The sequence below is a fragment of the Rhinatrema bivittatum genome, chromosome 3, assembly GCF_901001135.1.
Source record: "Rhinatrema bivittatum chromosome 3, aRhiBiv1.1, whole genome shotgun sequence".
Taxonomy (NCBI): Eukaryota; Metazoa; Chordata; class Amphibia; order Gymnophiona; family Rhinatrematidae; genus Rhinatrema; species Rhinatrema bivittatum.
In genome coordinates, this window is record NC_042617.1 from 227332137 (window position 1) to 227350370 (window position 18234).

The following is an 18234-nucleotide window of genomic DNA, read 5'->3' on the forward strand; positions in this document are numbered from 1 at the left end:
CAGGTTTGATTTCCCATCTTACGCAACTTCTCAGTCCAGCAACCAATTTGCCTGGGCACAGATCCGACTCTAATAACGCAGAACAACGGACTGTTGCGTCATCTGAACCTCCACTCCCTGTCTCTGACAGCATAGATGTTGAAAGGTTGGTACTACAATCCCTTAACCTTTCTGACAATGTGTCCCAGGTCCTGGTAGCTTCACGAAAGCCTTCTACTAGGAAATCTTATCATTCCAAATGGAAAAGATTCTCCTTGTGGTGCCTGACAAAGGAATAGATCCCTTTTCCTGCCCCACAACAAGGTTCCTGGACTACCTCTGGTACCTCTGAGTCTGGACTACAAACTTCCTCCATCCGAGTGCATGTCAGCGCCATAGCCGCTTACCACAAAGGTGTAGGAGATACCCCAATCTCAACACAACCCCTTGTAAGGCGCTTTATGAGAGGCTTAGTACAACTGAAGCCTCCACTGTGTCCTCCGGTTCCAGCATGGGATCACAATGTTGTACTAGCACGGCTCATGCGACCTCCGTTCGAGCCCCTGCACTCCTGAGAGCTACGTCATCTCACTGGAAAGTGCTCTTTCTACTTGCTTTAACATCGGCTCGTAGAGTCAGTGAGCTACAGGCGCTGGTAACATACTCACCTTATACACAATTTCGCCACGACCGTGTGGTACTCAGCACTCACCCTAAATTTTTGCCAAAGGTAGTGTCTGATTTCCACTTAAATCAATCCATAATACTACCCACATTTTTTCCAAAACCTCACTCACACCCAGGTGAGTGGTCCCTGCATTCCTTGGACTGTAAATGTGCACTCGCTTTTTATTTGGACCGCACTACAACCCATAGGAAGTCCACCCAACTTTTTATCTCCTTTTCTAAGACCAAACTGGGAGTTCCGATGGGCAAGCAGACCCTATCCACCTGGCTGGCGGACTGTATTACCTTCTGCTACCAACAAGTAGGCCTTCCGCTACAGGGACGCGTGAAAGCGCATTCAGTTAGAGCCATGGCAACGTCAGCACACCTCCGTTCTGTACCTATTGCTGACATCTGTAGAGCTGCCACTTAGAGCTCTCTCCACACCTTTGCAGCTCATTATTGTCTCGACAAGGCTGACAGGCAAGATTCTGTCTTTGGTCAGTTTCCATTTTAATAACCCAACTTCCTACCTGCGACCCACTGTGAAATTCAGGCTGCCCTCAAACCCAACAGCGCACCCCTGTTGTTGTGCCTGTTGCATGGCATTGGGTGCTTTTGGTTCACTCTATTTGGGCATCCTGTAGCTCGCTATTCACCCATATGTGAGGACTACCATTCTGCTTGTCCTAGGAGAAAGCAGAGTTGCTTACCTGTAACAGGTATTCTCCCAGGACAGCAGGATGTTAGTCCTCACGAAACCCGCCCGCCACCCTGCAGAGTTGGTTTCGTTTACGTTTTCTTATTTTATTTTTCGCTCGTACTTTTTGCTACAAATGAGACTGAAGGGGGACCCCTGCTGGATGCAGGGTTAGTGGCATGCTGGGCATGCTCAGTGTGCCAGTCAAAGTTCTAGAAACTTTGACAAAAGTGTTCCGTGATAGGGCTTCATCGATGATGTCACCCATGTGTGATGACTAACATCCTGCTATCCTGGGAGAACACCTGTTACATGTAAGCAACTCTGCTTTACACTGTAAGGGCCTGATTTTCAAAAGCATTTACACGCTTAAAACTGGGTCTTACACATGTAAATGCACTTTACCCATGTAAATGGGCCTTTGAAAATTGGTACAAAATATGCCATTGAATTGTCCATGAAATTACACAGGTAAATGGATTTTGAAAATTGTTACAATAGAATGTTACATTTACATGCATTACTCCTTTGAAAATTCACCTGCAAATAGGTTTCTTCATAGACAGCAGGATGAATTAACCATGTGTATTACCTGCCCACCTCCCTGGAGAGTTGACTACCTTGTTAAAGTTTAAGCTCTGGGAGAGGTTGAGATGCTCATGAGGCAGTGCATGTTCAGTAAATTGTTTACAGTTCCGAGAGCTGGGTCCTTGTTGTTGCTGTCCAGTGACATCACTCCCACACATTATGGCTAATTTATCCTGCTGTCTATATTCGTAGTTAATTTTCATTTCTACAGGACATTTCATCCTAACATGCTTTGCAATTTATTATTTGAGATATCTGCATATAACTTGGTAGCCTGAATGAACTGACAGCTCAGTTTTGGTACATGGACTTTGTGAAAGGGGGAAGAAATAATGTTATAAACTAATTATAGTTGGGTAAACTGAGATAAAAGTGAATTGCTCAAGGTCACATGGAGTCGGTGATAAAACTGAAATACAAGCTCATTTCACAGGATTTGTTTTGAGTGATCTAACCAATAGTCCATTCATTCTCCTAGTACACTGCTAAATTACTCTCATCTTTTGTGAAAATTTTATTTATGCGGATATTTTATATACCATCTTTCCATGTAAAGATCACAAAGGTTTACAAAGTGACATTCATAGTTACAACTCAACAAAAAAACAAGCAAAGATTGGTTACGGGGTAGTATTCATAGGCAGGCATTAATCTGTCAAGAGAAATTTTCTGGTACATTTAATCTAATCTAGTACATATTTCAGAGTACGGATAATTAAAATGAAATGACAGTTTTCACATCTTAGTCAGTGGGTTGTTTTGAAAATTAAGGTGCCTTCACAATGCAGATTTAGAAGTTTAAAAAAAAACCCTTTGGGCAAAATCATGTAGATAATTTGTGCCCTTATTTAGTATTTACATTCTGAAAAGGTTATTATTAACCATTCTTAGTCTCTAATTCATTCTTTTCTGGTAAAACCCCCATGATATGGTTCTTTATGTCAACTATGAAAAGATTTGAATCAGACCCTTCTTAATCAGGTGCAACATTTTCTGACTTGCTTTATGACAGTGCGCCTCAAGGAGCTTCGTACCTGAGCTCTTTTATTCAATCACAATAGTTTTTTCTCCCAAAATGTAATCTAGGTATTTCTTTGCAGTAACTCAATGCATTGTACCAATGAAGATAACAGTGCCCACCAAAAGGGACTGCTGCAGTGGGGTGTTGATAGGCCTTCCTGAGAAAAGTATGTTCCGGTTACAAATCATGCAGAATATGGCAGCAAGGGTAGTTTTCACGAACCCTCAATGAATTCATGCAAGACTGTTGTTGATACAAGTACATTGGCTCCCAATTAGGGAAGAAACACAATTTAAAAATTTGATTTTTAATGTTCAAAATCAATCCAGGTTTGCGTGCCAACTGTTTAAGAGAGTTAATTCACCAGCATGTCCTTAAGTGGAATCTGTGGTCAACATAAAGGGTACGGTTTGAAGTTCCCACTTATAAGGAGATATGTATAGCAACCTGTAGGAAAAGAGCATTTTCAGTGATTGGGCCCAAACTGTGGAATTCAGTGCCATTAACTATCAGGTTGGAGAACAATTATGTAACTTTTAGAAAGAAAGTCAAAGGATGATTATTCCCCTGTTTGGATTGCTGAAGATATTGATAGGGTGGTGGCCCAATGGTTTGCCTGGGTCTATTTCCTCTATTGTATATTAATATGATTTGTTTGTCTATTATTGTACCCTGTTCTGGTCTGTCTGATACTGGGTGAATGGTATATAAAATTTTGAAATATATTTTAACTTGTCTTTCTTGTTCTTGGATTTGTTGTACCAACTAAATTGCTTCCATAAGAAATTTTATTACACATGTAAGCTGGTTTTTGTTTTGTTTTGGTTTTTTTTTTTCATTTTGATTTCTTGAGGCAAGTAACTTTATTTGGAGAGATTGTCTGGGGTATTAAAAACCAAAGCTATATAAAATTCTGCAAAAGTTCAAAACATCTGGACATTAGTTAGTTTATCACATGTACAGTGTAAAAATGTCTAACCTTAGGCACTGTAAATGTCTATTGATAGTAATGTCTAGTTTTTCTGTTTCTAGGATGGTAAACCAATGAAGAAATGGGTGAACATGAGTCAGGAATTCATAAATCAACATACAGTAGAACACAAAGGAAAACAAATTTGTAAATATTTCCTTGAGGGGCGATGTATTAAGGTAAATAATTTTATTTGCATTATCTGTTGAAAATATATTGGATAAGTTGATAAGTTTGAGGGTTTTTTCTTGTAATTCTTCTTTTTTCTACACAGGGAGACCAGTGTAAATTTGATCATGACGCAGAACTGGAGAAGAAAAAGGAGATTTGCAAGTTTTATATTCAAGGATATTGCACCAAAGGTGAAAACTGCATCTATATGCATAATATCCTTTATTGGCAATATGCAAACTTAAAATGTAGTCTTTGCTGAATTACTCTTACTAAGAAACTGAAACACTGTCTGCTTCTATGTTGCTTTTTAACCAAGGCTGAAAGCACTATAGCAGAGGTTCAATCCATCTGAATCAATGTAGGCGCAATCACTTCTGTAAAAAAATGACTTATTGGGTCCAAACTTGGAGTGCGGGAAAGTACAGTATGAGCCTGGTACCTCCCTATTGAAAAGGTCCTTGCTTATTAGTGAGGTACTTTTCAGTAGGATAAAACTTGAAAAATACTAGAAAATCATGCATAAACATGGCTGTCCTTATCATTTCTTTATTTATATATAATGGAGGAGTGGCCTAGTGATTAGAGTAGGAAGCTGAGAACCAGGGACACCAGGCTTCAAATCACACTGACGTTCTTTGTGACCTTGGGCAAGCCACTTCACCTCCATAGCCTCAGGTATAAATTTTGGGCCTTATTGACTAAGGGTTTTTTCCCATTTTGTGTCTATGGGTGGGGGGGGGGGGAACATAGTAAATCATGCCCTTAGATTGTATAAGGAAATACCTACAGTACCTGAATGTAATCCACTTTGAAGTGTCACAAGGCAGACTCTAAATAAATAAATGTTATTAAATTGTGGATCGCTTCTTCTGTGGTTATTTGGCGTGATTAACAAAATCACTTAAATTATACGCTGCCTAGAACCACAGATGGGATAAAATTTATAAATAAATAGATATATTTCCTAGCGTGTAGCCAGGTGGACTCAGGGCCAGTGGGTTATGTGCGCTTCTGCTAGCAGATGGGAGACGGAGTCAGATTTCAAAGCTGACACCCTAGATATACCTCTGCAGTGACTTCAGCTCCTCAGTATCTCTCAGTCTCCTAGCAGATGCAGACGCTATCCCACACTCTAGTACAGTCTTAGAAAATTTACAGCAAGAAGACAAAATTTACCTAAAAGAAGATCGAGCCCCACTCTCCTGCGGTGATACCTAAGGGTCCCTCCCCCAGTTGAGAATTCCTGAGGTGATTTTTGATATCCCTCAGAGGCGTGCCTTGGTCCGGTAACCCCGGCGTGGACTTAGCCCTAGAGCGGCTGAAAGTCAGCAGGTGCTCATCCCAGCGCAGCGGTGAAGATAAAGCCCTCTCCCCCCACAGCTGGAGACTGTTCCGACATGCGATCGTTAAGCACTGAGACCAGGTAAGCTGAAAACTTTAAACTAAGGTCTCTGGGGCTCGGAGTGTCGTACCGATTTCTAATTTCACCCGGCAAAGTAAAAGGGATCACTGATCAGGTTCAGCAGCCTTGGTTGGGCTAGGCCCCGGACTGGTACAGGGGGTCCAGACACGTGGAGACCCTCGGGGGCGCCATCTTATGCGCGGGGGTGTTGGCGCCATCTTCCCCTCTCGAACGGTGGTATGCGCGGGGCAGGCAGGCGCACAACCGCACGCATAACTATACGCACAGCCGCGCTCAAAACTACACGCGCACATTGTGCTCACGCGCATAACTGCACGCATATTGAAGCACATTACCCTTGCGCCTAGACATAGAGGCAATGGCACTGGTGTCCAAGAAACCCAGAAGGCACTCTCTTTACACAGCCTGCCACATCAGAGCCGCACAGCCTGAACTGGAGTCCTGCCTGTGTCGTCATTGTGAAGAAGCCCAGGGGGGACCAAAGCCTGGTCCCTTACTGTCTGAGGATGGGTCCGGAACTACTACATATGATAGCACCCCAGATCTATGCAACTCCGAAATGGCATCTCCACAAGAGGGCACCTCAGGGGCCCCTACTCTGACTCCCCCTGGGATTAACATGGACCCAGGGACCTTCTCCTGGCTAGAATTTTTCCAGGGGCTGCAAGCCTTTGTTCAGGCACAATCAGCCCCGAATGCAACCCGAGTTCAATCCCTGCCGGAAGCACAAGATTCTCCCGGCCCTGCTCGGATGCTTCGAGACATGCCTCGCTTAACCCAGAATTTCCTGGATGGGGACCCGGATACCTCAGATGATGATGGTGGCTCTCTGGAATAAGGAGAAATCCCTCCAGGCCTGGAACCATACAGAACCATGCTTCGCTTCTTCCACAGTCCTTGTTTCCTAGACTCTGAAGACTCTGGGGATCCCAAGCACGGACCCTATGGCGGAACCAAAGAAGAACCCCATCTTGGTGTCCCTTCGTAAGGCCTTGTGCTACTTCCCAATGATGGAAGCCATCCAGGAACTAATTGACCTGGAGTGGGATGCCCCAGAGGCCAGCTTTTAAAGGAGGTCAGGCCTTGGAAGCCTTGTACCCTCTGGAACCAGAGACCAAGGAACGCCTGCGTTTCCCAAAAGTGGACGCCATGGTCTGTGCCGTCTCAAAGAGAACAACCATTCCCGTTGAGGGTGGGGCTGCATTGAAGGATACTCAGGATAGACGATTAGAATCCATCCTTAAGCAGGCCTTCAATGCAACAGCAATGACACTGCAGATTGCTTTCTGCTGCGCACTGGTGGAGTGTTCCTGCTTTCTCCTCTCGAGAGAGAGGCAAATAACTCTGGTACGTATATCGGTGAAATGATCGAACCTGCAGCAGCCTTCCTGATGGACAAGAGCTCAGATCTGGTGTGTACCTCAGGCAGAGGAGTAGCTTCGGTAGTGGCAGCCAGAAAACAGTTATGGTTGCGGGATTGGTCTGCTGACGTGACCTCTAAAGTGAATCTCACAAGAATGCCCTTTAAAAGATCTCTCTTATTCGGAAACGAATTAGAGAAGTTAGTCAGCAAGTGGGGCGAATCCCCAGTTCCTCGGCTACAGAAGGACAGGGGTAAAAGATCCCAGCGCCCCTCCCCCAGAAGAACCAGGGGCAGAGACTCTCAACGATTTCGACCCTACAGGAACTCGCAGTTTCAGGCACCTCGGCACTCCGGAAGGTCCTATCCCTTTCGGAACAGACAGACCAAGAGATGAACAGGCCAGGGGGCAGGCTCCAGCCATGCACCCCAATGAGAATGGGCCAACCCATCCAAAGGAAGAGGAATTAGGGGGTTGACTTTCCCTCTTCTACCAAAGATAGGTCGAGATCATGTCGGACAAATGGGTACTAAACATCATTCGAGAAGGTTACTCTCTGGAATTCTGCAGCATCCCTCAGGACAAATTAGATATCACCCTGCCACTCCCACACCAAGAGACTAGCGGTGGAAGCTACTCTGACAAGACTACTTAGTCTGAAGGCAATAACTCTGGTCCCTACGCCCCAACAAAATACAGGATATTATTCCATCTATTTTATCGTCCCCAAGAAAGAAGGATCATTCCAACCCATCTTGGACCTCAAGAATATCAACCGTCATCTGCGGATACTACACTTCCGCATGGAGACTCTCTGCTCCATAATAATGGCAGTACAACCAGGAGAGTTCTTAACCTCCCTGGACCTCTCCGAAGCCTACCTTCACATCCCAGTCCATCAAATTCACCAGTATTTTCTACGCTTTGCGGTACTGGGACACCATTACCAGTTCCGAGCACTACCCTTCAGACTAGCAGTCGCCCCCAGAACATTCTCCAAAATTATGGTGGTCATGGTGGCAGCACTGAGGAAGGAAGGGATCTTGGTACGACTGGTTGATCAGGGCGAAGTCTTCAGAAGAAAGCAGACAGGTGACCAGCAGAGTCAGGAAACTACTGCAGGAATTTGGTTGGGTTGTGAACACAGCCAAGAGCAGTCTACAGCCCTCTCAGTCTCTAGAGTTACCTGGGAGCCTGTTTCGACACCAAACAGAACAAGGTCTTGCCTCCCCCGAGAGGGAGGAAGTGGTTGTAACAGTTACGACGATTAATGACCAGTACACGTCCCAAGGTATGGGACTATCTTCAAGTCCTCTGGCTCATGGCATCAACCCTGGAGGTCGTTCCGTGGTCAAGGGCTCACATGCGACCTCTCCAGTGCTCCTTAGTATCATGCTGAAACCCACTGTCCCAGTATTACTCAATCCGCCTCCAAATCCCAGCAGAGGGTACTTTCTCAGCTTCAGTGGTGGCTACAGGAAGACCACCTGAGCAGGGGAATAAGCTATCCCCACCGAACTGGATCATGCTCACCACATACGCGAGCCTACAAGGGTGGGGAGCCCACTGTCAGGAGCTGACGGCCCATGGACAATGGAACAAGGAAGAGGCGGGATGGAACATAAACCGCCTGGATGCTCGAGCAGTCAGACTCGTGTACCTGCGATTCAGCCACAGGCTCCAAGGGCAAGCGATCCGAATAATGTCTGACAACGCTACAACAGTTGCCTATATCAACTGCCAGGGAGAAACCAGAAGCCAGCAGGTGTCTCTGGAAATAGACCCTCCTCGTGGCATGGGTGGAAGTAAATCTACACGGGATCTTGGCCTCCCACATCGCAGGGAAAGACAAAGTCTCAGCGGACTTCCTCAGCAGAGAAAGCCTGGACCTGGGGGAATGGGCACTGTTGAACAGAGCATTCCAACTGATAGTAAATCGCTGGGGTCTCCCAACCATGGACCTTCTGGCCACCTCTCTCAATGCCCGAGTACCCAGGTTCTTCAGCCGAAGACGAGAGCCGCACTCCCAAGGAATTGGCGCCCTCGTCCAGACCTGGCCAGTGGAGGACTTACTGTATGCCTTCTCCCCTTGGCCACTACTAGGCAAAATCATTCGCAAGATACAACACCACAGGGGACTAGTTCTACTAGTGGCCCCGGATTGGCCAAGACTCCCATGGTACGCAGACATGCAAAGACTCCTTGCGGGGAGCCCCCTGTGCCTATCTCCACACAGGGACCTTCTCCAGCAGGGCCCAATGCTTCACGAAGATCCGTCTCTATTCTCTCTTACGGTCTGGCCCTTGAGAGGACTCGCCTGAAGAAGCGCAGTTATCCTAGGACAAGCAGGATGGTAGTCCTCACATATGGGTGACATCATCAGATGGAGCCCTGGTACGGAAAACTTCTGTCAAGAGTTTCTAGAAACTTTTGGCTGGCACTGTGGGCCTACTGAGCATGCCCAGAATGCCATGATATTCTCAGCCACAGGGGTCTCTCTTCAGTCTCTTTTTTCCGCCTTGCTGTAGCAAAGCAGTTAGGAGCTCTGGAAAGAGATTTTCTCACATCTTCTCATAGAAGAAAACTTTTTCTTTTCACATTCTCAGTCACAGTTTTCTCATAATTGGGTCTCCCTTCGACATAGTCTCGGTGAGTACATTTTCAGATAGTTTTCTGATCGATTCCGATCACTTTACTGTCGATTCTCGCTGGTCATCGACAGTTATTAGGCCATACCTTTATCATGGCATCTGGTTTTAAAAAATGTCTGGATTGCAACCGGACTATGTCCATAACAGACCCACATTATGTATGTGTTCTCTGCCTGAGATCAGGCCACGACGTCCAGGCTTGCTCAACCTGTGCCCAGATGACACCGAAGGGTAGGCATACCCGTTTGGACAAGATGGAAGAATTATTCAAAAAGATTCCATCGTCATCGTCGACGTCGTCTCAAAGAGTAACTCCTCCCTTGGTAACAAAACATTGGGGTGAAACACGGGCCGAAGACCATCCGTCACTGGCACCGTCAATATAATCGCTAGCATCGTCTTTGACATCGAAAAGCCATCGGGAGAAAAAGCGGCATCGCCATCGATCCATCGACCCAACGGATGGTACACCATCGACGTCAGGATCAAAATCCATCGAGTCGATGCCCAAAAAAGTACGTGTTCTAGAGCCAACTCCACCGGCCGTACACGAGGAACCAAGGCGTTCTCCACCGGGCTCTGTGTCAGAGGAAGTGCCACCACGAATCATCGTGGAAGTGCCGAGAGCGCCAGCGATGCCTTCCCCAGTGGCAGTGGATACTGCCCCGATTTCAAGGGAAGAAGTGACTACTTTAGTCCAACAGGCCATCGTTGAGGCTCTGAAGAACCTACAACCTCCGACACTGCCATCGGTGCCGGCACCGACACCAGCATTGGAACAATCGATTTTTCAGCCTTTGCTGAATAGAATCGATGCCTTATTACAGGCTTTTCCGCCAACACCGACGGCACAGGCTCCATCGACGCAGCCATCGATGCCAATTCTCCCACCGATGACTCCAGCCACTCCGGCTCCCAGATCATTGGAGGATGACTGCAGAGACTCCGATTCTGCCCCAGGACCATCTGGCTCCATGGTACTCGAGTCCCGAAGACAACATCGATGCCTTTTAAAGATACATCGATGCCAATCCATGCAGGTCCATCGGGGGATACAAGACATCGATGCCATCGAGGCCAATCGATTCCCCATCGATGCCCTCACATCCAATGATGCCACAAAACATCCCAACAAAGGCTGCATTTAAATCAAAGCATCATGTCCAGGCAGAGGACATTGACTCCCCTTATCCTCAATATACACCTTGGAAGGATATGGACACGGACACTGACTCAGAGGAACTGCAGTCAGAGCCCTCTCCACCAGAGGGGAGAGAGAAATCCCCTCCAGAAGATTTGTCATTTACAAATTTTATCAAAGAAATGGCAGATACCATTCCATTTGAATTAGTCACAGAGGAGGATACTAGACATAAGGCTCTAGAAGTACTGCAGTTTGTGGATGCGCCGAAGGAAATCATGGCTATCCCAATCCATCAAGTCCTCTTGGAGTTGCAGCAACGAATGTGGGAACATCCCTGCTCAGTCCCTGCAGTGAATCAGAGAACAGATGCTACTTATCTAGTGCAACATGCTCCAGGATACCAGAAGCCCCAACTATCTCACCATTCGGTAGTGGTAGAATCCGCTCAGAAGAAGGCTTGGAAACAAAAACCTCATTCTTCTGTCCAACCAGGAAAGGAGCAACGATTCTTGGACACCTTAGGGAAGAAGGTCTATCAAGGGTCCATGCTGGTAGAATGCATTGCAGCATACCAACTGTACATAACACAGTACCAACGGAACTTGGAAACAAGTACAGGGTATTGTGGACAATCTCCTACAACAACATCAACTACCTTTAGCCACATTAGTTGACAAGGGATTAGAATCTGGCAAACACGAGGTGAGAGCAGCCTATTTATTTATTTATTTATCTTTTTTTATACCAACATTAAAATACACATCAAATCGGTTTACATCATAACAAAAGGTTGAAATTACATTGAACGGGGGCAGGGGAAACAAGAGAACAAGGGGCGGGGGAGTACAGAGAACAAGAGAATAGGGGCTCTAGGGAAGAGCCTGAGAAATCAAACAAGGAAGGGGGGGGGGGAGGAGTGGGATATGAACATATTTACATATTCCTCACAGAGAGGACATCCACATCAACCGAAGCAACAAAATACCCAGCCACCACCCCAGACTGGACCAGCGGCAGGTTTTTGAACCGTGCCAAGAGAACAGCAGCCTCTTTCTCAACCCCATGCCCTCCCTACCAGTCGGAGGTCGACTCCATTACTTTCAACACCAATGGAGTCTCATCACAAAAGATCAATGGGTATTAGCCATACTGCATTGGGGATACCGTCTAAAGTTCAATACGATACCCCCGCATTCTCCTCCCATTCCACTTTGGTGAAACATTCTCATGACATCTCATCTTCAAGTAGAACTCTCTACTTTGCTGTCTGCCAGGGCCATCAAACCAGTTCCCCGGTCTCAGCAAGGAAAGGGGTTCTACGCCCGCTATTTCCTCATTCCAAAGAAAACAGGCGGCCTTCACCCTATCTTGGACCTCTGAAATCTCAACAATGTTCTACACAAAGAAAAATTTCGGGTGGTATCTCTGGGAACCATCCTTCCATTACTTCAAAAGGGAGATTGGCTCTGTTCTCTAGACCTTCAAGACGCTTATGTGCACATACCAATTTCCACACAACATCTCAAATATCTATGATTCGTAGTGGGAAAGAATCCTTACCAGTACAGAGTCCTGCCATTCGGACTGGCTTCTGCTCCTCGAGTGTTTACGAAATGCCTAGCAGTAGTGGCTGCACATTTAAGAAAAAACAGCATTCATGTTTTTCCATACCTAGACGATTGGCTAATCAGAAGCACATCCAGGCAGGGTTCTGTCTGCCCTGAAAGCCACAATAACACTTTTGCACCTTCTGGGTTTTCTCATCAATTATCCAAAATCCCGTGTAGGGCCGTCTCAACTCCTCACATTCATCGGAGCAGGCCTCGACACCACAGTGGCGAAAGCTTCCCTTCCAAGCGACCGTGCAGACAATTTGGCACGACTGGCAAACATTATCATTCATCACCAGTTCGCATCCGCCCATCAAATTCTAGTACTACTAGGACACATGGCCTCGATAGTACATGTCACTCCTATGGCGGTTAGCCATGAGCAAGACTCAATGGACTACAAGCTTTCCGACCACTGTCGTACACAATTCAAATCACCGACCAGTTATGTCTATCGCTCCACTGGTGGACAAATCAAACAGCGTTGAAAGCTGGTCTCCCATTCCAATAGGCAAATCCGCAAGTCATCCTGACTACAGATGCCTCCAACCTAGGATAGGGAGCTCACATCAACAACCTTAAAACACAAGGGACGTGGACTACGCTCGAAAAACAGTATCAGATAAACTTCTTGGAACTTTGAGCGATGAGATATGCCCTTTATGCCTTCAAAGACTGCCTCTCAAACAAGACTGTGTTGATACAGACAACACAGTAGCAATGTGGTACATAAACAAACAAGGAGGCATGGGCTCTTATCTGCTATGCCAGGAAGCAGTACAGATTTGGGCTTGAGCTCTAGAGCATTCCATACATCTACGAGCCACTTATCTGGCGGGCATAAAAAACATCCTAGCAGACGATCTCGGTCGACATTTCAATCCCCACGAATGGTTGCTGGACCCACGTGTAGCGAGCAAAATATTTCAATGCTGGGGTCGCCCAACCATAGACCTCTTTGCGTCCAACCTGAACCACAAAGTGGAAAAGTTCTGCTCCCTCCACGGATGTCGACAAACAGTCCCCAGGGACACATTTGCTCGCCCCTGGACCACAGGTCTTCTATATGTGTATCCTCCAATTCCGCTCATAGCGAAAACTCTCGTGAAGCTACAACAGGACACAGGGGCAATGATCCTCATAACCTTGTACTGGCCTCGGCAAGTATGGTTTCCCATACTCCTCGACCAGTCGATTTCACAACCAATCCGCCTGGCCACAGAGCCCACTCTCATCACTCAGAATCAGGGCAAGTTGCGTCATCCCAACCTGAAAACTCTTGCCCTAACAGCTTGGATGTTGAAAGCTTAATTCTCCAACCACTTAATCTTTCAGCACAAGTCTCTCAAGTTCTAGTAGCTTCACGAAAGCCTTCCACACGTAAATCCTACCACTTTAAGTGGACTAGATTTACAAAATGGTGCTCCACTTCTTCTTTACTAGATTACCTATACCACCTATTGGATTCTGGTCTCCAGACTTCCTCTGTAAGGGTTCACCTAAGCGCCATAGCAGCATACCACAAAGGAATAGGGGATGCACCAATAACAGCACAACCCCTAGTGAGTAGGTTCATGAGGGGCTTACTCCACCTTAAGCCTCCCATTCGACCACCGGTCACTGAATGGGACCTTAATTTAGTGCTAACAAGGCTCATGCGCTCACCATTCGAGCCTCTACACTCTTGTGAAGAAAAATTCCTTACATGGAAGGTACTTTTGTTAGTAGCCATTACATCAGCTAGAAGGGTCAGTGAGTTGCAAGCTCTTGTCACATACTCACCCTACACAAGGTTCCTCCATGACAGAGTAGTCCTTCACACTCACCCATAATTCTTACCAAAAGTGGGAACAGATTTTCATATCAATTAGTCAATTGTTCTGCCTACTTTCTTTCCAAGACCCCACTCACCAGGGAGAGTCTTACACACCTTGCACTGTAAACGTGCACTAGCTTTTTACCTAAACCGCATGGCGGTCCATAGGAAATCCACCCAACTCTTTTTGTTTCTTTTGACAAAAATAAACCAGGAGTTGCGGTAGGAAAACAGTCTCTAACAACTGGCTAGCAGACTGTATTTAATTCTGTTATGAAAAAGCAAACATTCCTCTCCAGGGACAAGTAAAAACACATTCAGTAAGGGCTATGTCCACATCAGTAGCAGACTATCGTTCAGTGCCCATTCTTGACATATGTAAAGCCTGCAACATGGAGTTCTCTTCACACCTTTGCAGCTCATTATTGTTTGGACAAAGAAGGACGACAAGATTCAGCCTTAAGAACATAAGAAAGTGCCATACTGGGTCAGACCAAGGGTCCATCAAGCCCAGCATCCTGTTTCCAACAGTGGCCAATCCAGGCCATAAGAACCTGGCAAGTACCCAAAAACTAAGTCTATTCCATGTTACCATTGCTAATGACAGTGGCTATTCTCTAAGTGAACTTAATAGCAGGTAATGGACTTCTCCTCCAAGAACTTATCCAATCCTTTTTTAAGCTATACTAACTGCACTAACCACATCCTCTGGCAACAAATTCCAGAGTTCAATTGTGCGTTGAGTAAAAAAGAACTTTCTCCGATTAGTTTTAAATGTGCCCCATGCTAACTTCATGGAGTGCCTCCTAGTCTTTCTATTATCCGAAAGAGTAAATAGCCGATTCACATCTACCCGTTCTAGACCTCTCATGATTTTAAACATCTCTATCATATCCCCCCTCAGCCGTCTCTTCTCCAAGCTGGAAAGTCCTAACCTCTATAGTCTTTCCTCATAGGGGAGCTGTTCCATTCCCCTTATCATTTTGGTAGCCCTTCTCTGACCTTCTCCATCGCAATTATATCTTTTTTGAGATGCGGCGACCAGAATTGTACACAGTATTCAAGGTGTGGTCTTACCATGGAGCAATACAGAGGCATTATGATATTTTCCGTTTTATTCACCATTCCCTTTCCAATAATTCCCAACACTCTGTTTGCTTCCCTGACTGCCGCAGCACACTGAACCGACAATTTCAATGTGTTATCCACTATGATGCCTAGATCTCTTTCTTGGGTTGTAGCACCTAATATGGAACCCAACATTGTGTAATTATAGCATGGGTTATTTTTCCGTATATGCATCACCTTGCACTTATCCACATTGAATTTCATCTGCCATTTGGATGCCCAATTTTCCAGTCTCACAAGGTCTTCCTGCAATTTTTCACAATCTGCTTGTATTTTTACTACTCTGAACAATTTTATGTCATCTGCAAATTTGATTATCTCACTCGACATATTTCTTTCCAGATCATTTATAAATATATTGAAAAGTAAGGGTCACAATACAGATCCCTGAGGCACTCCACTGTCCACTCCCTTCCACTGAGAAAATTGTCCATTTAATCCTACTCTCTGTTTCCTGTCTTTTAGCCAGTTTGCAATCCACGAAAGGACATCGCCACCTATCCCATGACTTTTTACTTTTCCTAGAAGCCTCTCATGAGGCGCTTTGTCAAACGCCTTCGGAAAATCCAAGTATACTACATCTACCGGTTCACCTTTATCCACATGTTTATTAACTCCTTCAAAAACGTGAAGCAGATTTGTGAAGCAAGACTTGCCTTGGGTAAAGCCATGCTGACTTCCATTAAAACATGTCTTTCTATATGTTCTGTGATTTTGATGTTTAGAACACTTTCCACTACTTTTCCTGACACTGAAGTCAGGCTAACCGGTCGTAGTTTCCTGGATCGCCCCTGGAGCCCTTTTTAAATATTGGGGTTACATTTGCTATCCTCCAGTCTTCAGGTACAGTGGATGATTTTCATGATAGGTTAAAAATTTTACTAATAGGTCTTAAATTTCATTTTTTAGTTCCTTCAGAACTCTGGGGTGTATACCATCCGGTCCAGGTGATTTACTACTCTTCAGTTTGTCAATCACGTCTACCACATCTTCTAGGTTCACCGTGATTTGATTCAGTCCATCTGAATCATTACCCATGAAAACCTTCTCCATTACTGGTACCTCCCCAACATCCTCTTCAGTAAACACCGAAGCAAAGAAATCATTTAATCTTTCCGCGATGGCCTTATCTTCTCTAAGTGCCCCTTTAACCCCTCGATCACCTAATGGTCCAACTGACTCCCTCACAGGCTTTCTGCTTCGGATATATTTTAAAAAGTTTTTACTGTGAGTTTTTGCCTCTACAGCCAACTTCTTTTCAAACTCTCTCTTAGGCTGTCTTACATTTAATTTGCCAACGTTTATGCTTTATCCTATTTTCTTCTGTTGGATCCTTCTTCCAATTTTTGAATGAAGATCTTTTAGCTAAAATAGCTTCTTTCACCTCCCATTTTAACCATGCCGGTAATCGTTTTGCCTTCTTTCCACCTTTCTTAATGTGTGGAATACATCTGGTCTGTGCTTCTAGAATAGTATTTTTTAACAATGACCACGCCTCTCGGACATTTTTTACTTTTGTAGCTGCTCCTTTCAGTTTTTTTCTAACAATTTTTCTCATTTTATCAAAGTTTCCCTTTTGAAAGTTTAGCACGAGAGCCGTGGATTTGCACACTGTTCCTCTTTCAGTCATTAAATCAAATTTGATCATATTATGATCACTATTGCCCAGCGGCCCCACCACCGTTACCTCTCTCACCAAGTCCTGTGCTCCACTGAGAATTAGATAAAAAATTGCACCCACTCTCATTGGTTCCTGAACCAATTGCTCCATAAAGCTATCATTTATTCCATCCAGGAACGTTATCTCTCTAGCGTGTCCCAATGATACATTTACCCAGTCAATATTAGGGTAATTGAAGTCTCCCATTATTACTGCACAACCAATTTGGTTAGCTTCCCTAATTTCTCTTAGCATTTCACTGTTTGTCTCATCATGTTGACCAGGTGGACAGTAGTATACTCCTATCACTATAGTCTTCCCCGACATTTATTTATTTATTTATAGATTCTTTTATACCGCGGTACGTATAGTTATACATCACCTCGGTTTACAGTTAAACAATTTAGCAACAGGCTTTACATATAACAGTTTAAAAAGTAAAACATTTAACAGCAACAGGCTTTAGACATACAAGGGATTTCTACCCATAAAGATTCAATTTTGTATTTAGTCTCATGCAGGATGTTTATCCTGTTGGACTCTATGCCATCCCGGACATAAAGCGCCACACCTCCTGCCAGGTGCTCCTCTCTGTCATTGCGATATAATTTGTACCTCGTTATAGCACTGTCCCATTTCCTAGCGTGTAGCAGATGGACTCAAAACAAATGGGTATTGTGTGCTCGTGCTGTTGGAGACGGATCTGACGTCAGCACGGGTACATATACCCCCACAGGAAGTGTAGCAATTCAGTAATTTCCGTCTCCAAAGCAGTTTGGAGCTACCCCACGCTCGCTGAGCGTGTATCCAAATTCTAACGACTAAATTACTAGAAGAAACCTATTGGAGTCAAGCCCCGCAGTCCTGCGGTGATACTTGGAGGTCACTCACCCAGTTGAGTTTCCCGAACGGACTTCCGTGGTCCTTCGGAGGTAAGAGCCTCGGTCTGGTGGCCGGTTCGCGGCAGGGACCTAGCCCCCGAGTGAGAAGGGCTTGGGCGCGGCTTGGCCCCCAAACGAGACGAGTTCGGGCGCGGCCTAGAGGCAGCCTCGGTCCTGGCGTGGACTTGGCCCTCGAGTGAGAAGGGCTCGGGCACGGCTTGGCCCCCGTGCGAGACGAGTTCAGGAGCGGCCTAGAGGCAGCGGGCACACTTCCTTATGCGCGGCGGTTGAAGGTACTCTCCCCCAGCAGCCGGAGACCGCCCGGATCACAGCCGGGAAGCGCCGAAGACAAGGTAAGGCGCATATCTTGACTTGGTCTCCGAGGAAGTGTGGATAGCTGGGCCTGCCTACGAGGCAGCACGGCAAGGAGGTCGCCATTCTGCCTGCGTACTCTCCTTCGCC

The 18234-nt window shown here is 45.6% G+C and overlaps 1 protein-coding gene across 2 annotated transcripts in view; it reads left to right on the plus strand.

Moving 5' to 3' along the window:
* Positions 1–18234, plus strand: part of ZC3H6 (zinc finger CCCH-type containing 6) — a 645204-nt gene that overhangs the window by 329294 nt on the left and 297676 nt on the right. For both annotated transcript variants that reach the window (XM_029594264.1, XM_029594263.1), the window contains 2 exons: positions 3987–4103; positions 4199–4310. In XM_029594264.1, the coding sequence (XP_029450124.1) occupies positions 3987–4103; positions 4199–4310 (229 nt within the window). The remainder of the gene's footprint in view (positions 1–3986; positions 4104–4198; positions 4311–18234) is intronic.